General features: G+C 28.4%; 1 protein-coding gene across 10 annotated transcripts in view; it reads left to right on the top strand.

The window, feature by feature from the left end:
* LOC149890546 (uncharacterized) overlaps positions 1-20383 on the top strand; it is a 32673-nt gene extending 12290 nt beyond the window's left edge. For 2 of the 10 annotated variants that reach the window (XM_090082699.1, XM_090082695.1), the window contains exons 4-18: positions 2290-2611; positions 5398-5573; positions 6574-6699; positions 8618-8740; positions 8829-8951; positions 9072-9194; positions 9626-9748; positions 9977-10081; positions 10282-10404; positions 12779-12931; positions 16692-16862; positions 17319-17489; positions 17671-17780; positions 19423-19487; positions 19601-19760. In XM_090082699.1, coding sequence (XP_089938825.1) covers positions 5462-5573; positions 6574-6699; positions 8618-8740; positions 8829-8951; positions 9072-9194; positions 9626-9748; positions 9977-10081; positions 10282-10404; positions 12779-12931; positions 16692-16862; positions 17319-17489; positions 17671-17780; positions 19423-19487; positions 19601-19631 — 1659 coding nt within the window. In that variant the 5' untranslated portion in view covers positions 2290-2611; positions 5398-5461 and the 3' untranslated portion in view covers positions 19632-19760. Of the gene's footprint in view, positions 1-2289; positions 2612-3610; positions 3768-5397; positions 5574-6573; positions 6700-8617; positions 8741-8828; positions 8952-9071; positions 9195-9312; positions 9405-9625; positions 9749-9958; positions 10082-10281; positions 10405-12778; positions 12932-16691; positions 16863-17318; positions 17490-17670; positions 17781-19422; positions 19488-19600; positions 19761-20346 lie in introns of those variants that run through there. The other 8 variants (XM_090082698.1, XM_090082694.1, XR_016451016.1 and 5 more) reach the window with 7 other exon arrangements.
* Positions 20384-22507: the final 2124 nt, after the last annotated feature.

Here is a 22507-nt window from a genome sequence, read left to right as displayed (position 1 = left end):
CTCAAACGAAGCTTTATGAGTAAAAATGTTTTTTTAGTATCTGGAACATATAACACTGTTAAGTTAAAAATGCAGAAGAGTCCCCATCTCCCAAATAATATTTGTAAATCAAATCATTTTTTTCTAAAAAGCGATTAAATATCTTTACAACTCCAGCACTTTCCATTGCCCCAGACGATGCTGCATGATTTAAGGGGCAAATATGATTAGCCTTCAATTCAGTATAACCTGGATGGCTCTTCTTTTTTTCCACATTCTACATCCCCTTCATTTCTTGCAGAAGACTTGAAAATCAATACATCGTCCTTTAGAAATTGTGGTCACCACACCATTCACTGAAACATGTCCGCGTTTTTGCAATGAGCCATCTGCAGAAACTCTGATGAGTTTTTTTCCTGACACAATGTGTTTCTCTTTAGCTTTATTTTAACTTTTATTGCTGCTGCCTTTGTGGATTGTTCTGCTGATAACTTATAAGCATTTTGAATAGTGTTGTTGATTTTGTTGAACGCATTGTTATTTATACAAGAAGTGCTTGCAATTCTTACAAAGTCCACTAAGTCTTGGTATCCTTTGCCAGTTTCACGGAAAGCAATTACCATTCTAAGGTTGATATTAAAATAGTTTCTGGCTTGTTTTAGTAGAGTTTTTTTTAAACTATCAGATGTAAAATTTGAATGAAATTTACATTTGGTACATTTAAAATTTAAATTGTGACAAAATCCACTTCGTTTATCGTTGTCATCTGTAACAACAATACAACTGTTACATTCTGGACAACTGCCTATACTAATAATAACTTTTTTTAAAATAGAGAAGTTTATTATAATGTTATAGTTTTCTGAATTGCTATTATTTTCAACTTTTTCTAAGGAAACTTTGCTAGCACTTACTGAAACATGCTTAACATTTTCGTCTTTTAGGGTAGGTGTTTTGTTCCACTGGTAGCCACGAAATGTTCTTTTTCTTTTTAAACTTTTTTTTTGTTTCATTATGTATTGTACCCATTATGTATAATATTCTAATATTCTAAAATATATAATATAAAACTGATAAATTATACTAAATAATATAAATAACACAAAGCTTTTAAAACACAACAATAAATTATCACAAAATAAATTATATGATGAGTCATACAAAAATAGCAACTTCTCTTCACTGTTTCATTCTATATTTTTGTAAATCCATGCTGGCCTATTAAACTAATGCGTAACTAAATAAATTTGACAAAAAACTAATGCTAAGGCCAAGAGAAAAGGCAATCATAAACCTAAGTTTGTGTTGCTAGGGGCCGTTGCTATGGTTAAGTTGTCTGATAAGGTCTAAATAAAGAAGAATATCTCAAAAAATACTCAAGATATGTTTAAACAGACTTCAGAAACGTTAACAGCTATGTTGAATTACTGCAAATCAAAAAAAATCTCAAAAACAAAATTTTAATAAAAATATAGATTTTTTCAGTGGTGAACCACCTTAAGCAATTATTGTTAATTATTTTTTGATAAGCTTAATTTTAATGCAATAAATTGCAGTATACGCTTTTTCTTCAGCAAACTTTTTCACTTCAAAAATCTTCTGCTTTTCAATTAAAACTACGCAAATTTATTTTTGATCCCGTTTAAAAAGTACGCAAGCCATTTTCGAAGACATTGCAGTTAGTTAATGTTTTTAATTATTTCATTAACATTTTAACTAGTTGATCAGGTATATGAATAAAACCCGGCTTAAGGTATTTTGATTTATTGAATTAGTAGATTACAAGAAGATCTGTATGATTTTAAAGATCTGTTCGGAAGATTTACAATTATTTGTTGAGAAATGCAGAATGTTACATCTAAATATCTTCGCAAAATTTTATTCTGATCATTAAATTTTAAGTAACAAAGTAAGCTTGTTTTGGAAAAACTCAGTATATTTATTATACTTTTATCACTTCCCATGGTATTGTCCCATGAACTTTTATTTTTACGGTAAGTATGCAAGTTCATTGGGAGAATTACAAATGAGAACTAAAAAACGAACATTGATTTTAGAGTCCCAAAATTTCTGATGTTCAGCTTCAGTATTGTCTGATCTAAAATATTTGTCATATCGTCTAGTTTACCATAACTAACCTTCAAAAACTTGATGTTTTTAAAAATGGATATTTAATAAAAACTAATTTTGTGATAATAAATTGAATTTTTGATGATAAATATACTTAATAGTTTAACTGCTATTGTTATTTTTTCTTCAAAGACTAACTATTATTATAACCTTACTGATATTTTCCTTTTTTAAATGCAGATCTTGGTTTTTTGGTTCGAGACGTTTACTTAAATATTCGCTATTCTCAATCTTCATTTTCTGAATTGGAAAAAGATTCCAAGTATCCTCAATATCCCGATGGCTACCACTTTATTGATGAGTTTCATGCACCTCGAAATTTTGATAGGAATTATTCTCAGAGAATAAGAGGATGGTTTCAAGTAGCACGTGATGGGAACTATACTTTTTATATTTCTTGTGATGACTTTTGTGATTTGTATTTAAGTGGAGGCATTGATCCTGGCAACAAAACTAAGATTATTAGTCAGAATAAATGGATAGTATATCTGACTTGGAGCAGGTAAGATATATGGTATGAAAACCTTTTTATACTTAGCTTAAGACATTTTGTAAGGTAAGAATTATTTTGTTTTATCTCCTACTTTTAACGTTTAGAGAAAATTAGTTATTCATTTTAATTAGTGATGATTACTTGTATAACTTGTTTAAATATAAGTAAATTAAAGCATAAGATTTCATTTCTTTAAAATTAAAGCTAAACTTTTAAGCCATTTTTATTTTCAGAAGAAAATCAAAAATTTTCTTCCAATATTTAAAATGGGAGATGAAACAAAATATTTCTAACCATGCGATTTATAAACAAGTAGTCCTGCATTTTATGACCAAGTAGTCCTGTACCTTTCGTAGGGATAAGCCTTTACTAGCTATTTAAGTCTTTTCGGATAACTAATACACACTCTACATATGCGTCCAGTCAGTGGAAGGATTTTATATGTGCAAAGTAATCAATTTATGATATCACTTGATGCACTCCTGAAGCACATCAAAAATACCACCTCTCCATTTAATTTTTCTTGTACACAGTCAATAGTTTTCTCGCAGGAAGCACAACGTTGCAATTTTAAAACATAGTTTCTCCCACGCAATTCAATTACACAGTCAGTTGTTGGCATGAAAAGATGTAATAGATCACAATTTATCTCTTTTTCTGTTAAAATCTTATTAAAAAAATTCTGATCCGCTACTTTTTAATGCCTAATATTTTCAAGATTAAATATGTCGATTGCTTTAAAACTACATAACTAAAATAAATTTAGATTCTGATTTCATAACCAAGACTGCTGGCAGAAATGGTAGTGTTGAGATTACTCAAATTTAGATTTAACTGCCTTTTCAGATTACAAAGTAAATGTATACTGGTATTTAAATGTTATCTTAAACGTGGAAAGCAAACAAATTTTCAGTTTGTGTGCAAATGTTTATTTTGGGTCATATTAGTATTTAACCAAAGTAAGTCTTGTAGAAAACGTATACCAACTTTGTCATTAGTAAAAATTAATCATGTTTTTTTACGAATCCAGTACACTTTACTTTTTCATTAAGAATTATAAGGTTGATAAATGTTTTTGCAAATCTCAGCAAAGAGAATATTTGTCAAATCTTTCAATTTCTGCAATTAAACATTATATGAAAAAAAGGACTAGGAAATCTCAAAGGTAACAAGATATAAAAGGCAGCTTAAATTTGATGTTAGAGATGGTAAATGATGGGATTAAGAGTAAGCTAGAAATGTTTTCCATTGTGTTTACTATTGAATATAAATAACTAAATGCATTCATATTACATTTTTTTCGATTCTCTTCCTCCTGTCCCATAACCCCATCTTAAATGATAATAAAATGTTTGTTTATTTTCTGATTGTATTCACCCTGAAAATAATTTATTATGAGGAACATTACTTAGAACAAATATCTACAATGTAATTGTATACTAGTTTTCCGCCTAATATTTTTATACGTAGTATTGCTAAAGTATAGTAATATAATTCCTTTGTGCTCTTAACATGTTAACCTATGTGCCTGTCTTTGAATTTCTTTTAAGAAACTGCGTAAGGCGGATAATAAAATACTGTAAATATAGTTTGAGAGGTTTTTTTTTATTAGCATATTAGAAGTATTTTGTAAAATATAAATTGAACGCGAAATTTATGTGGTCACATTTACTTAGGAGAAGAGAAATCGTAAAATTGCAAAGTTGTATTCGCTACGACAAAACTACAAGCTTATCTTGAGTTTGAAAGCGCTTGAAACATCCACTTGTTCCTCTTGAGCATGGGAAACAAGCGGATGTCTCTTTTGGTAATATAAAATTTTTCTCGTGTTTAACAAATTAGCCTAATGATGGGGTTTAACTGGCATTTGTAGCTGGATTACCATAAGCACTGTCTGAGATTTGAAAATTTTATATGAGAAAAAGATGGTTTTGCCAATTGCATATAGTCGCTTCATTTATCGTATTTTGCCGTATTTTGTTGCTTCAACTAGCTTTTATGCATTTAGTTATTTGAATTTGTGCAGTAAGGTTTGTAGGTTAGAAGAACCAGATAAGTAAGGGTGTGGGGATATCTGCTAGTTCAGCGTAATGGTTGCACTCTAACTGAACTAAGCTGTGCTTGTAATTTGCTCGCGAAATTTCTTATGTAATTCTAATATTTGCTCTGTGGTTATTTAACATATAAGTTTCTTAAGGTTATAGAAAAACTGTTGTTATAATATGTATGTTTTTAAAATAAGTTGGACTTTCTCTGTTTGTAATATCTAACCTTGTTAAGTCCCTTTCTTTTTTAACTACATTTTCTCTCAAGGCCTCTTGGTGTTGAGCGAGTAACGCTCGTTACAAACTTGTAAAAAGGCTGATGTTAAATCTTGAAATAGTGATTGAGTAGTATAAGTTACTGGATATTTCAGTAAAAAATGTAAACACAAGATAAAACACTATAGATAAACGCTTTAATTTAATGTTCTTACAGTATTTATATTAAATGATTTCCATGGTGCGATAATGTAAAGGAATGGAAGGAGTTTGTGGTAAATGAGTTAATGGCAATAAATAGTTTTGGTGACTAAAAAAAATTTAGTCATAAAACAATAATCGTAATCAATCTAAAAGAAAAACCTTTTTTTTCGGTTTTCATATTATTCAAAAACATATTTCAGTATAGTTTAGTTTATACCAACTTGCAGTTTGATATATTTAATTTATTTTATTAACTTTCATCACATGTTTTGTAGCATTTTATGAGAAATACGACCAATTAGAGTTATATATTTTTATATTTTAATTTAGATCAGACCAAAAATCTGGGGAAATTTTTTTAAAAGCCAACAACAAGTACTATATTGAGGCTCTCATGTGTCAAGGTCCAGGTGTTGATTCGTTATCAGTTGCTTTCAAGCAAGCTAATGAAAGTCTAAGTTCTTTGAAACCTATCTCAGCTAAATGGTTCAGTCAAATGAGAATTGGTAAATTTTATCTATCTTTTAAATGTATTTAAACTATTTTTCCTTATTTTTGGTTATGAATATCCGTTACTACTTTGTACTGAAACAAGGTTTTGATCACATGCAAAAAAATGAAATGAGAAATGACCAAATAAAATATAACATATCAATTATTTTTTTAAGATTTAGACTAATTATCTACCATTATGTAAATTGTCAGTTAGAAATTTATAATAGCGGCATATTTAGTTAAAAAACTTTTTTTGAAACTAAACGAATCTGTTGAACAATGTTGTGAATTAGTAGGAGTCTTTTTGTAATGCGCTGGTGAAACTGTTTTGATTTTTTGTCAACTCTATGCAGCTTCATGTAATCATAAATTTACGCCTCAACCTTGTAGATTAGGTTGAGGCGTATCATTCACAACCAATAAGCTATAAGCAGTTCATGATCAAGAGTAGTCCTATTTAGAGAACATTTAATTCCCTGTGTCTTGAGAGCTGCCATATTTAACACTATTAAGTAATGTTTGGGCTGTGAATTCCTCAAACAGATATGACTAAGGCGCAAAAAATGCAGAATAAAATACAGTAATTCACTATTTATTCTTTATTTATGACCGGATTGAGCTGTTCTCTGAGTATCAAAATCTTTCTGAATATATAAACCTTACTATGGCTCAATGAAGTTATGGTGATGCTGAAAATGACTCGTTTAAGAATAATATTTTCAAGAAGATTGTTGATTTATCCTTGGATTTTGCCAACGCATGGTGCTAATTGTTCCATTTTCGACTTCGGTACTTCTCGAAGAAAGAAAGGTGTTTCGCTTTTAAAATACCATCCACCGATGAAGATTTCAAAAATGAATGGAGAAAAAAACTTTTACACATTATAAGTAAAGATAAAGTAATTGACGAAACCCCAAAGCCTATAAAGAAGATATTCTCATCAGAATGTTCACCAAATATTTTGTTCTTTTTATGTTTAATTATTCTAATAAATATCTTTTTGATATTTAGACGAATACCCATATGATAGTCTCAATATTATGGAAAATGAAATATGTATATCTGAGAACGGTGCTTACAGAGTTTGCACATGTAAAAATGGCTATGCATATGAAAATAAAGGTTCATCTTGCGTAGGTATAATCTTTCTTTAGATGTTATACTTTAGTTCATTAGCATTATGTAAAACATACCATACATATATGAGTCAGTGGAAGTTAATTTAGCTGACACAATTTTTATCATAATATTGTTTTGAAATATAGTTTTATAAATGTCAGGTGGACTTATTGTGTTCTTTCTAAATGTCTCAATAGACAACCTTCCAAAAATATGCATTAAATCTACAGTCCCGTATACTTTTTTCAAAATTAGTTTAAATAGGTTTACAAATAACAATTGCTCTTATCAGAGCTGATATTAACTTTTTTGTCACAACTTCCTCATTAACTTTCGTTAATGTTAATACCTTTCACTATGATTGTTCAATAAGTTTCAGACTGGACATTTGTTTTCCTTTTTACTTATTTTGCTCGGAGTTTGGTAGTCTCGGAAGTTTACAAAAAGCTATTTTCATTACTTCATTCCTATATATTAAAGAAGTGGCAAGACACTCTTAGGTTTCTTTTTTCTCCAGCATTTCTATTGTGAAATTTTTCTATACAGGATCCTAAAAACAGGGTGTAAAAATGCATAAGATTATTTACTGAAATCTTATGATTTCAGTAAATAATCTTATTCCATACCAATTAATAGTTTGTAGTTGAAATAGTAACAAAGATTATTAACAGTTTATAGTTGATATAAAATCTAAGAGGTAGGATTGTTATTTATCACAGTAAATATGATTTTTAACAAAATGCAATTTAAAAAAACACAAAAAAAAATTGTTTTATAAAATAAAGGAGATAAAAAACAGAACCCCAAAAACACTTCCACCAAGTTCATAAAGGATTTTAATTCAACTAGTATTATTGTGCAGTAGGGCAACTCCATGGAGTAAAACAAAAACTGGAATGGGTGTGGAAGATTCAATTTACAAAACTTATTAAAGTTTTGTATTCACTCATGATGGAGGAAATAAAAGTCGAAATTAATGTTTACAAATATTATTAAAGTATACATAAGACGTAGCCTCGTGGAAGAAGGCTTAATATAGCATTAATAATATACGGCACATAAAATACGGTGTCGGTATAATTTCATATAAGATGGTGTCATAAAAATTCAACAAAACCAATCATCATTTCAAAAAAAAATTAATTCAAAAAAACATAAAACTGATTTGGGCTTCAATATTTAAAAAGCAGCTAAAATTTTTCTATGTATGTATTTTTGTTTCTTTGTATGTGTGTATGTATGAGCAATCCTAGTTATATCACCCACAAGCACAGTCATATTATTGCAAAACATCATTTATCGTCTCTTTTTCAATATCAATAATGTTCATTACCTGCCTCCTTTTTTTTCAATAAAAACTTTGAAATTAGGTAAATAAAAGCAGCAATCAGTAACTTTACACCTAAGTTCAAGTAATTTTAACTTTTTTCTGAGCTCGAAATGGTGCAAGAAATTCAGCACACATACGGCAACCAAGTTTTTTTCTTCTATGAGGCTTTACATATTTCTTATGTTATTCTTGAATTTTACTTATGTGCAGTACTTCTTTTTTTTTTTTTCCAAATCAAATCAGTTCATTTACAATATTTGTTTTCTTCATATGAACTTTCGCCTTTCTGCTTTACTCCATTTTTATGAGTATTGCATTATATACATTTTAGTGTTGAAAGTATTTTCTAATTAAACAGCAATACACCACAACAAAAATATATTTAGCAATGCTTTACATAGTTATAGTAAATTATTTGTAGTTCAATGAAAATGCTTTATTAATAATCTATATTTAATATTCGGCAGAATGATTTTAATTATCTCAAGCAAAACTATCATCAAGTACTAATGCTATCATTCCAAGTAAACCATGTCTTCCTCTTTTTTTGATAGTATCATTTTCTTTACATTTTATGTTGCACAAATGTATATTTATTTTTCTCAGACGTTGATGAATGTTTGGTAAGCTGTAAATATCCAAATTCTACTTGCATAAACTTGAATGGAACATTTAATTGCATATGTCCGTTGGGATACTTTTTTAATTGGACAATTTTAGAATGCCAAGGTAAATATTTTTCATTTCATACTTACTCTTTTGATAATTTAAGCTTTTCCTATATTTCTACAGAAATAAATGTACTTTATTATTTTAGATTATGATGAATGTTTTGAAAACTGCAGGTATAAAAACTCTACATGCCTAAATTTGATAGGAACATTTCAATGCATTTGTCCACAGGGGTACTTATTCAATTACTCAGTTTTAGAATGCCAAGGTGAAAACTTTGCTTAGTTATAGTTACATTTTTACAATAATTTGTGCTTCTTTTGTGTTCCCTTAACTAAGGTAAGTTAATTCTGCTCTAGTTGTGCATATTTCTTTTATAAACTTTTAGATATTGATGAATGTTCAGTAAGCTGCATGTACAAAAACTCAACTTGTAAAAATTTGAATGGAACGTTTGAATGCAATTGTTCACAGGGATACCATTTTAATTATAGTGTTGGAGAATGTCAAGGTTAGGTTTTTTAAAGTTTAAATTCTACTTTTTACATACATCTAAGTTTAATCTCATACAATCAAAACATTAAAAAAATGCTTCTGTTTTAAAAACAAACTTCTTCGGTTTTTTGAAGGACTGATACTTTTAAGGCTTACTCCAATGAAACGTTTGAATGCATATGTCCTATAGGGTACTTTTCCAATAACTCAGTTTCAGAATGCCAAGGTGAATAAGTATTCTTAAATAAAACTGTATTTTTATGATAACTTTTACTTTTCTGTCACTATGAATTTAAGTTAAGGTTAATGTGCTAAACTTAATAAAGAAGAAATATTTCCTCTTATAAAATCTGATTAAAAGCTCAATTATTTTTAGTTTTTGATGGTCTGACACAATCATTTCTAATTCAAGTTGTCTGCAGTGCATAATACTTTATAATATTTTAGATATTGATGAATGCTTAGTAAATTGCAAGTATGCAAACTCTACTTGTTTAAATTTGAATGGAACATTTAAATGCATTTGTCCACAGGGGTACTTTTACAATGACTCAGTTTTAGAATGCCAAGGTGATTATCTGTTCATACAGCTATACTTAACAATAACTTAAACCTTTTCTCTGTTTCTTAACTTATGATTAGCTAATGTACACAAGTTTTAGAAGATTTTTTTTCTGAACTTCTGCTTTATGGAAAAAATTTTGTTGACTTTGAAGAGCTGATGCAATAAATGCTTTGTTCTTAATGTCTATTATGCATGCATTATATGTATACTTTTAGATTTTGATGAATGTTTAGTAAGCTGCATGTACCAAAACTCAACTTGCAAAAATTTGAATGGAACATTTGAATGCAATTGTCCACCAGGATACCATTTTAATCATACAACTAGGGAATGTCAAGGTTAATATCCTTGTTGCTGCTATCTAAATTTATAGTTTGCGCAATTTCATTCAAAATTTAAAATTAGATTTCATTTGGATTTTTTAGTATACCCTTAGTTCTGATTAATTTATTTTTCATTATTTTTGTTCATTTATTTTCTCATATAGATTCAGAACTTTATATACTTCACCACAATTGAAAATTATGCATTTTTTTAGATTTTGATGAGTGTTCAGTGAGCTGTAAGTATACAGTCTCTACTTGTACAAACTTGAATGGGACTTTTGAATGTCATTGTCCATATGGATACTTTTTTAATCAGACAGTTTTGGAATGCCAAGGTAAAAATAAAAAGCATTCAGGTACTTATTCTTTAAGTATATGGAAAAATTTTATTGAAAGTTTAGCTCTTTGTTTAAACTTAAAAATAAATCAAAAAAACTTTTAAGTAAATTTTTTTATTTTGATGTAGTTTTCTCGCAGGCAGCACAGCGTTACAACTTTAAAATCTTTCTTTTTACTCATTTAAAAAACTGTCTCTACAAAAATTTCGCGTTCAACTTATACTTTACAAATCACCTCAAATGAAAAACTTCTTTTTCGCTTTTGTCAATAATATTGAATGTCCTGGCGTACAAACTCTTAAAACTTCAATCAAATATCAGGTTAACTACAGTTCCTGATTAAGTTTCTCCTTTCTTTGTTGAATGAATTTGTATTTTACTAGCTAAATGATATGAAATGAAAATTAGCGCTTGTTTTTGTAAAAAATGTATATCAACTTAAAAATTTAAAACATACTTTTAGAAAAAAAAAGCAAATAGATCAGAATCTTGTTATTTGAGGGCACTTGTTTTTTTGGTTATAGGTCCAATCTGAATTAAGCTTTTTTATTTGAGTTTTGTTTATGATCTATTTTAAAAATTTCATTATAAGCAGTTCTTATTCTTTTACACTCAAATTTAAGAAGTTGAATTCCCAATCAAACAGAAGTATCAACATGAGAGATTTTTTTTGGATTGTGCTTTAAGTAACGATGTTTTATTTTGTTTTTAAACACTTAAACATTTTAATGTAACTCTTATTTTCGAGAAGATGGAATGATAATTGTTTGAAACATAAATAGTCTCTTTGATGAAAAATCTAACAAACAAAATGCTTTTATAATTAATGTTCAAATTTAAAAAGTAAATGTAAATTGATTTCAAAATAATGGGACCAATCATTCCTTTCGTATTTTGCAAAAAAAAGAAACTATATTCTGAAAATAGATTTAGAAGACCACAAAATAAATAGATGGTCTTAGATGGTTATATTAAATATTTATACTGACTATTTTTTGTAAATATTTTGGAGCAATAATTTAAATCAACATACCTTTATTATTTCTGTGCACTTTATTTATTCATATAAAAATTATGAAGCTGAGCTTTAAAACTGTACATAAAAATTCAAATAAAAGTTAAAGTTGCATTTCTAATATTTGTATACACAAATACCAGTTCAAAAATGAAAATAGAGGTCAACTATATAAAAAAGATTTTGCAAACAAAAACAAAACCGAAAAAATCTGTATGAATCGTTTTAAGCAAAATCCTTACATTTTTTTTTTGAATATCTGGTTATTGAAATATTTTAATTGAAGTTGTAGTAAATTTTTAAATTTACTGCAACTTCAATTAATATATTTCATTTACCAAAATCTAAAAACAGTGATTAGTTTCTCTAAGATGAAGAGTAATATATAAAACTTTATGCACTTCTTACAATTTCAGCATTTAAAAGTACTGTTGAGAAAAATATTTGGGAATTTTATCTTTTAAAATTAGACCTTAGTAAAATTTTGTCAATTCTTCAAAATCTTTTAGTTTAGGGTATTCTTTCTCTGCCCTGAGACTTATTTCAATTTTAAAACCTTTTGAAAAGAGAATTATTTCAATTTTAAAACCTTTTGAAAAGAGAATTATTTCAATTTTAAAACTTTTTGAAAAGAGACTTATTTCAATTTTAAAACTTTTTGAAAAGAGACTTATTTGAATTTTAAAACTTTTTGAAAAGAGATTTTTTTCAAAATTATGCTCTTATCTACAATCAAACGCTAATATAAATTACTAGTAATAGTAATAGTAATATATATTTGTTACAACAAAAAATAATAATAATTGACAAAATACAAATTATAGATTGTCAGATTACAGTTAGTTTTTGTGAAGCTACTAGTTAATGATATTTAGAAGGAATTAATTTAAAATTAGCCTTATTGTTAGCTCTAATGCTTTTATTTCTCTAAAACAAGTTGCAAAAATATTACTAAGAAGAAATTTGATTACCAATTTTATTTTAAAACCCAGTCTTTTTGTAGTAACAAATCGGTAGAAATAAAGTGTTGCACGTGAATTTTATTTCATTGGTAATCAAAGTTATCAAATAAAATGAACTTCAGGTTTACAATTTGTAATTAAGTACTGTGGCTTTCTTGAATATTTTCAAAAAGGAAAAAGTTTAGCTTAATTATCAGGCTTCAGTTTGTGACATGTGGTAGTAGATGGGATAAAGCATTCGCAAAAAAGCAAATAAGCTTCCATTTTAATTGCCTCTGTTTTTGGAAGTACATTAAATAAGTAAGATATGGATTCCTTTAAATAAATGAGATGTAAACTTTATTTAGATCTTTGTGTAACCTTTTCACTAAAAAATCTCATTTAACATCTTTAGACAAGTTTAATATACTATGGAGTTCCTGGAGTGAGTGCAGTGTAACTTGTGGAATAGGACGTAGACTAAGATATCCAATTGACCATAATCTTTTCACCAATCACGATGAAAATGAGTTTCAAACAGAAACCTGTAAACTTTTTAAATGCCCAGGTATGTTTCTAATTACAAATGAAATATTACATTTGTTAATGTTTTTTTTGCTTTTATTGAAATGGGAATTTTTTCAAATTAGCTTTTTTCAAATTAGCTCATTCAAAAAAAATCTTTTCTGTTCAGTTTCGGCCGCTTTTTATTATTTAGTTAAGACCTTGTGTAGATTAGCAACAGGGTAACCTGTGGTCAGATTTTATTATTGTTCTCAATGTGCCAGGATCAATAGGGGAGGTCATAAAAGTAAAAAAAGGCTCAATTTTGTCATTAACTTGAACTGGTTACCTTATTTTGAGCAATTAATTGAAGTCCCCATGATTAATTGTATAAGATCTCCATGATCTCCATGATTAATTGTATAAATTTTCAAAGTTTTAAAAACGGGCTAAAGAATATATATATTTGTTGCTCAGTGTTATCATGCTTTAGGCAGAATATTTGCCGAGAGTTAGAAACTTTAAGTTAAATATTCTGCCATTCCTTTTCAGATGTTAGGATATTTAAAGAAAATGAAATCAAACAGTTATTTATATAAAAAAGTTAGCTGTCACTTTTACAACTGCTAAGATCTTAAAACTTGATTTTAAAAATTAATCGTATCTTTTACCTCTAGAAAACATCCAAGTTAGTTTTGCTACCAAAAATGTTTTAAAAAGAGCTCATTCTTCAAAAATGCTTGTAAATTACTCATTCAGTTCAAGAAAACATAGGGAGTGGTTATTAAAAGTTTTATATGCAGAGTATTTTCATCTTTTACCTTCCAAAAAATCAACTTTAAATAACTCCTCATTGATTGTAAACATATATTTAAATATTTTTACATAATTATAAAGTTTTAGTTTGTAATATTTCCTTAGAGCTATGAGGTCAATATATATACAATGTTTGGAAACAACTGCATAAGGTTGTTTCCAAACATTGCATATATATTGCACAGAAAATCTTATAAATATTGTTTGAGTGGTTTTTTGTTATTATGGTATTTGAGGAACTTTTGTGGAGAATGAACAAAAATAAATTGATGGCAAAATGTACGTAAAAAGGATTTATTATGGGGAAAAAGGATTTATGATTGTAACTTAGTAATTGCTGTAAGAAAATGTCAGTCAGGTTTCTTACAACAAACTGTTGAGTGGTTCAAAGAGTTGTTTGCTTTTAATTGAGTGAAAATTCACTTTTATCCTTTTATTTTATTTTATAGTAATTAAGAGTGGTGAACTTTTTTACAATAAAATAATATCAAATACTATAAGTTAGCTGAAGGATTTTATATTTTGATAAATTTAGACTTTTTATGACCAGTAACTACTAGCCTGTCAACATTTACCTTAGAAACTTATGCATTTGTATTATGCTTCATTATTTCTCTAATGGTGGACATTTAAAGATGGCTTATCTGCTGTATAAAACAGGGATGTCCAACCTTTTTACAGTAAGGGCCATTATTTCGTTTCAAAATCAACTTGAGGGCCAAAAACATAAAATACCCAAAATAAAAATTATTAAATTTGAAGTTTTTATTTAAATTTAAATAAACAGTTACACTCATAGTTAAGGTTCAAAGTGAAGTTATACAAAAGTTCGATCAATGTGAAACTTGACACTGTTTTTTTTTGCATAAATGATCTATGTCTGCTTTTATATTTGATGATGCAATTCGAAGGGTATTAGTAAGGTGTTCATCTGTCAATCTATTTCTCTGTTCTGTTTTTACATGCTTCATTTTTGAGAATAACTGTTCGCAATTGTATGTGCTTCCAAAAAGTGAAAAATATTTAATAGCATGTCTGCACAAATGAGGAAAACCTTCAATGCTCATGTATTTTTTATAAAATTCTAACAATTCTACTTCTTTGTAGGCTTCTTTAAGATCTTTATTGTTTTGCAATTCTATTAATTCCATTTGAAATTCATTTCTAACTGTCTTAGCTTTGATGGAAAATGGATGCGCAAATAAGTCTAACTCATTTTTTTCCTTTTTAAAGTCACAGAATCTTGTGTCAAATTCATCAATTAATTTTAAAATAAGAGTACAATATCTTTCAGAGTCAATTGTATTAATATTTCTTTCAGATAATACCTTGAAATGGACAAGTACTTTAGAACTTAATTGTTGTTTCAGAAATTTTAATTTTAAAACAAATATTTCTACATTTTCAAACAATTTACTAATAAGTTGATCTTTACTCTGCAACTTAAGATTTAATTCCATTAACATCTGAGTCATGTCAATCAAAAATGCTAAATCATTCAGACAGTCAATATTTTCAAGCAAGCTTGTGTCTTTCCCTTTAATTTTTAGAAACAGCACTATTTCAGGTAATAGTATCCAAAATCTTTTCAGAGTAGCAGCTCGACTAAGCCATCTAACCTGGCTGAAATAAATTACATCTTCAGCCTTACTACCACAACCTTCAAGTAATTGTTTGAACTGTCTGTGATTAAGGCCACGACTTCTTATAAAGTTAACAGTATGAATAACAAGTTCCATAACATTCTTCATCTCCAATACTTTTGCACATAACTGCTCTTGGTGTATAATGCAGTGATATGAAATAATTTCATGATTAATGGATTTCTTAAGTAATGCAATAAATCCAATATTTTTTCCTGTTAGTGCACTTGCTCCATCTGTAGTGACACCACAGAGTTTCTTTTTTGGTAATTCAAATTTCACTAATGTTTTTTTCACTTCAGAGAGAATATCTTCTCCTCTTGTTGTGTCCTTCATATGATTAATATCTAACAGTTCTTCAATTACTTTAAAGTTACTAGTTATACCTCTAATAAAAATGGCTAGCTGAGCAGTATCACCTCTGTCTGTTGATTCATCCAGTGCCAGACTATAGGCTTCACATTTATTTAATTTTTCTTTTAATGATAATTCAATATTTTTTGATAGATCTTCAACTCTTCTAGCAATAGTCTGGTGTGAGAGGCTAAGATCTTCAATAGTAGGTGTTTTTTCATGACATATCTCTTTACAAAATATTTTTAAACAGTTTTTTAATAAATCTCCAGTACAAAAAGGTTAACCACTTTTTGCAATAGCTTCTGCCATTAAAAAACTTATTTTGGTAGCACTGTAAGAGCTAATCACTTTAGTTTTCATCACTGATTGTTGTGCAAGAAAAGTTTTCTTCGACAATTCAATTCGAAATTGGCCTTTAAATTTGTCATAACTTACTGCATGTTTTGTATTGTAGTGCCTGTTCACATTATAACTTTTACACACGGCAATTTTCTCCAAACAAATTAGACATATAATAGAATTACTTTGTTCATGTACAAAATAGTCAGTTGTCCAAGAAGGATTAAATACACGACCCCCATGACCGCTTTCAGTATCACATCTACGTCTTTTAGCTGAAGCCATCTTTATTAAATATATAAAAATAATGTTTTTTCTTTAGCGCGCGTTTTATTATTTCAAATGCGGATTTATATAGTGAAAGTATAATCGAAATCGAATGTATAATTCGAATTATAAATATATAAATAATATGCTGTTCCTGTAGAACTTATTTTATTATTGTTATTTGAAATTTTTATTAAAATTAAAAATTCAAAATTAATGGACCGTGATATGCGGGCCATGCCATAGGCTGACGAGGGCCACCTTTTGGCCCGCGGGCCACGCGTTGGACAACCCTGTCTTAGAGTATGTTTCTATGCACCGTGCGTAGCTGTTATCCAAATAAGTTTTAAGGTTAAAAATTTAAATGCAGTATGCTTTTAATTTAATTTTGCGTACCAACAGATGATGGTGAGTGGAATAACTGGGGAGATTTTACATCGTGCTCCCAAACCTGTGGTAATGGTGTAAAATATAGATATAGAAATTGCAGCAGTCCAAATCATAATGGCTTAAACTGTTATGGAATAAGTGAAGATTTTCAGAAAGATTGTGAAATGACAACTGCATGTCCTGGTAGGTTTTGTCATTCATTTATTAATTCGTCAGATTGTTTTCAATTAATTTTTCTGTGAACTAACCAGAGTTATTTCGTGTTTCGCTACAAATTTACTGCTACTAAATCAAGTTTGAAAATCTTGTGTGTATAAATAGAACAATATTTGTTAATATTTATTGATATGCACTGGGATTGACTGTTTCATTAAACTTGTAGAATGTCATTAACTTTGTTCAAAGTTAATAACATTTGTCAAATGCTTCTCTTTTCTTAAGTTAAAAGAATTAATCAAAAAACTCTCATTGTTCATTGACTTTGCGGCATTACTATTACTTTTTTTACCCTGCTTGATTTATTAATGCTTAAAAGGATTGGTATTGATTTTAAAAATTTCCTTTATTGGCTATTGTTATCGCAGGTCTAATCCTCAATTCTAATAATAGCTTTGAGATGATTAAGTCTCTTGTTTTTAGTTACTGGTATTTGGTCAGATTGGTCTCACTGGTCTTTATGCAGCCAACCATGTGGCGATGGAAATCAATCAAGGTTTCAATCGTGTAATAGTTTAAAGTCACAATTTAATGGATTCATATCTAATGGTGTCAGGAAGGAAACCAGAAAATGTTTGTCAAGAGAATGCAAAAGTAATTTATTTTTATTCACAGAAAAATAGATTGAAGTTCCTTTGCATGTGTTTACAATATATCTTTCATAAAAATAGGCATTGAATAATTTTGAGGAATATATTTATTTTATATGCAAGAATGCAATCATGATTCAAAAAATGCAATATCCTTGCTTTATTCATTAATCTTTTGGATTTAGATGTTGCCCTAATTGTATTTGTGTCCTTAATCGACGAAGAATACATAGAGCAATATTCTGATATAAGTAAAGAACCTTCAAAATTATTAAGAGATAAAATTAGTGGTGAGGTAAGATATTCTGTTGAGATCTTGCTACGAGATGTTTTGAAAACTTATAAAGACGTTTTTAAAGCCATAGCTGGCTGTAAATTTGTTTTGTAATATTTTAAAAAACTAAATTTAAACTTAATTTAATTTTTAATTTCTAAACCCTTTTTTTTTTTTGTTTCACAGAATTTTCTTGTAAATTTTTTCATGTCACTAAGTTTGATTGTAAATTTCCTGGTGACTGAAACTTTCTCGCAGGGAAGTTAAACAATACTGCAGATATAATAAACATTCTCTCTGAACTCAGGAGTTAACCTTTGATTCCATTTGTTCGGAACATAAAAAGAGTAAATTACATTTTAATCGTGTTTGGACTTGTATAAGCAGTTTCTTCACTAATAGTCGCTCAATATAAAATTTTGTTTTGAAGTTAGTGCAGTAAGATTTTCTAGACAAAATAATGCTCTGATATCTAGTAAAAAAAAAAAAAAAAGGCAGTGCTTTATCTGATAGGGATTTCATTTTTTGAGCTACAGTACTCTAGATAGACATAGTAATGGATTCTGACAAATGCATTTGTCCCGGTTTTAGATTTTACAAATTGGTTCGTACCCAAGCATACAATATGGATAGTCCTTACCATAAACCTTTTCTAAATCATTCATTTGTTTGAGAGCTGCTTCATATAATTGCTTAAGTAAGAGATTTGCATTGATAATCAATATAGCTATTGAGTGCTTTTCAAGACGCACTCGATTGCTATATTGATTATCTTGGTTATTAACCTTAATTTTAGCTGGTTGTTTACTTTAATTTTCTAAAAACACCAAATAAGCTTTAGTACATTATACAAAAAAACTTTTAATGTGGTTTACAATGATCCCTCTTTAAATTGGTCTCAATCGAATTTCTTCTTTTTCTATATTTTGTAATTACACAAAAAGATTTTCTATAGAATCTGAACTTTAGTGTTATTGTCAAAGTACTGAGGATTAATTTCTTGATTGAAACTATTTTTTTTTTGAATTATACTATTTCTCTGATAGCTTTACTAATGAACTGGAGCCTGCTACTTCTCTAATTTTTTACAGTCATTTTTAACCAGCCTAACAGTATTGAATAGTGTATTAAGAAAACCTGTCTCTAGCTTCAGATCTTAGAGTGTTTTGACTATTAAAAGTCATCATTGTAAGATAAAATGAGCTAATGTTATGGCTCAACTTCCATGGGATCATTTTTCTCTTCCAAGGGTATAAATTACTGCACTAAAAAATGCATTTTTGCATAGTTCTTCAGATTCCCTCAGATTATAGCACACAAAGCATATTGCTTCTACTCGACTTTTTGGGATTGCTCAATAATCCACCCATGCTTTATTTTCTATTTCTGTCGTTAAGTATGAAAAATATTCATCGATTAAAATTCAAAAGTTTTCTATTTTGATTTCATAATGCGCTCAGCCTTTGCATCTCTAGCATTTAACCTCCACAAGCTATTGAGCATAGCGTCCTAGAATTTGTTCTTGATCGAAGTTCTAATGTAGTTTTTTTACTTTAAGCTTTCCTGGCAATTAAAACTAAAGTAAACATTTAGTTAGAGGTTTCTTAGTAATAACATTTTCAAGAAGTTTTACAAAATAAATATGCTACCTTTCAATTTTTAGATAAAGAAACTTTATAAGAATCATGGCAAAAACACTTCGTTTCAGCTCTCTTTGCATTCAATAAGGTGTAACTATGTTTTTTTACTGTAATCTGCTTTTCAATCTTTTTCTCTTTTTAACTGCAAAGTTGGATTTCTTTTCATTAACTAAAAGTTGTTTATCTTGTAATTATGTTTAGAAAAGATGAGTCAGCGAAAACTGGCAGTTAGATAAACTCTTCATACATCGATAACTATCAGATTCAAAACCAATTTTATATGGAGATCCAATTTCAGAGTAATAAAGTCAAGCATTTTTTTTAAATATTAGACGATAGATTTACCATAGTGTGTTTATAATTGGTTTTAAATTTTTGATTTATCTTGATCATAGTAAGCTAATACCCTCAAAAAAATGTTTTTCGGACCAAAGATGGAAAAACATTTATCTCAGAGTTAGCATTTTTAAGCGGTTCTAATTTAATCATTGTTTTCAGAAAACAAAAAAATCTGTCTGCAAGTTTTTAAGCTATTATAAAGTTGAATTACTAAGGTTGGAATGCGAGAAGCGAACTTCAAACTTTAAGTCATTCTTCACAACCGAAGTGTGACTTGAGTTAATGCATAAAGCGAAATTTAACGTAAGTCATACAAGTTTTCAAGTCTGACTTTAAACCAGATTTGAGAAACCAAAAATAGTTTCCGAATGCAAGAAGCGGATTTGAAAACTGGTATGCAATATGGAGAATGCAAAAAAATTTTCCGAGTAAAAAAATTGAAGTCACCAAAACTTTATTATATAGATTTGTTAAATATTTTTTTATTTAAATACTTAAATATTTACATTATAGGCTTTATTTTTATTTCAATACTTAAATATTTACATTATAGGCTATATATATTTAACTTACCTTTCCATAACTGATCATCATTGTTTGAATAATAGCACTCAGCTTTGTTACTGGTAAAAGATCAAAGAAAAATAAGTCTCTCAGCAAAGACCCATTAACTTCATGTGTTTAAAAGCATGTGCGTAGCTGTGTAAGTTATCTTATACTTTAGTATATATTTATAAAACACTAAGTGAGGTATTTTTTAACAAGGATGTAATGATCTACCTGCTGATAATATGTTGACTCATGCAAACATAAATTTGTTAGCTATTTGCGTCCCAATATATACCTCGGCTGTAACTTTCTAGAAAATAAACGCTTTTCATTTATTGTGCACTTGGTTTAAGAAAATTAACGCCAATTTCCAGCATTCATATAAAGGCAAGAACTTGGATTAAACCATCTTAAATGTTTTTTAATAATAGTAGGAGTGCAGATTTATACTTCTTCTTACGGATCACCTTTGCATTTATATACTTTTGATGTATACTTCTTCAGATCATCTATGAAGACGTTTGAATCATTACAAAATACAGTGATAAAAAGGGATGTTTTACTTTAAGCAAATAAAAGTAATTTTTTCAGAGAAATATTAACATTTTATATCTAAAATTTTTCATTCGATTATTGACTCGGTTGCTTCTATAGAGTAAAGTTGGAGCTCCACCCTTGTGTAACATTTTTTTAGCTTATCTTTTAAGCAGTTACCTAATTGAATAGAGTAATTGTAAAATATTTTCAAATCCATCTAAAAACTTATCGTTATATTACTTTAACATTAAACGACGCTTATTCAAAAAAATATTTTTCTCAGCCCCAAAAAAAGTTCCTATAAATAAATTAATAAATAATAACTACAAGATTTTATCTACCTAAATAAAAAAAAAAAAAAATAAATACGAAGAAAATTACCTGCCAAGTTGTTTGTATTTAATTTAAACTTTGATAACTTGGTGTTTGGACATGATATCTTTTCCCTATATGCTTTAATTTGACTCCATATTATGTTTTGGCTATAAGGGTAAGAGCACATCATTGGAATATCTGTTGAAAACGATCCGTCTGTATCACAGTGTGTCACATTCAAAGTAACACTGATACTGTGATCAAAGCCCTTAGTTGGAAAGTTTTTGGATATCTGTAACAATAAACTTAACAAATTGTGTATATAAGCATGTAAAGTTTGAAACCTCTCCCGCCCCCATCCCAATTCTTATCCTCCGCCGACCTTTTATTAGCAAATACTCTTAAAGAAGAGCAGACAGAGGTAGCAGAAGGGTCCAAAACTTGAACCATTTTCAAAATGAGAGTAAAATATTCAAATTAAGGATGTACTAAATAATGTATTGGGAGGTTATCCTTGAATAAGCATTTTGACGGAAACTCTTTAGTAACGCTAACATACATAAATGCTAAAGAGACTTTTACTTTTAAAATTCGCTAAACAAGCACACTCACACCCACATTTACACCAGATTAGAGAAGATACCATATGCAGTGTACAAAATATTGTTAAATAATGATAAATATAGTATGAGATTAGAATAACAAATAGTATGACAATATAGAATGACAAATATTAAAGTTTCAGTTTAAATCAGACTAATCTTAAAACTATCCAATAAACAACTAATATAAGAAAGTGTCTCAATCAAAATGAAAAAGTCAAAAAGATTTGCACAATTTACATAAAATTTAAGTTAGCTGCATATTTTTTATTTAAATTCTTCAGTTTACTCAGTAAAATACTATACCATTTGAAATTCAGCATCAAATAAACTTAAAAAACATTAATCATGAGCACATCATTTTTTGGCAAAATCTTTATAGCCTTATCAAAATAATACATACCAATAACCTCATATTCAACTTTAATTGTACTTTATTACTGTTTATTTTAATGAGCGCCTCTTTCTAAAAAGTAACTCTTCCCATCAATAGAAATTTCAAGAATTAACATCATTAGCATTAAACCAACAATTTTAATCTTACATTTGCTATATGAATAAAAGGAGTGAAACAAAATTAATTTAAGAACAGCGGATCTCTGTGACTTTATTTAAAATAATAAAAGCCAAATATAAAATCTATCGATAAGCAGAAAGTTATGCAGCCGCAACCTAAAGTCAAAAAAGAAGCAAAATAGTATTTTGAGTTGACATATTGAAGCAAATGATTTTAGCCCCATCCTAAAATTTTACTCGTAATTTTTTT

The sequence above is a fragment of the Hydra viridissima genome, unplaced genomic scaffold, assembly GCF_058129835.1.
Source record: "Hydra viridissima isolate aposymbiotic clone 2 unplaced genomic scaffold, HvirCarnegie_v1 scaffold_3, whole genome shotgun sequence".
Taxonomy (NCBI): Eukaryota; Metazoa; Cnidaria; class Hydrozoa; order Anthoathecata; family Hydridae; genus Hydra; species Hydra viridissima.
This window is presented reverse-complemented; position numbering and strand designations above follow the sequence as displayed.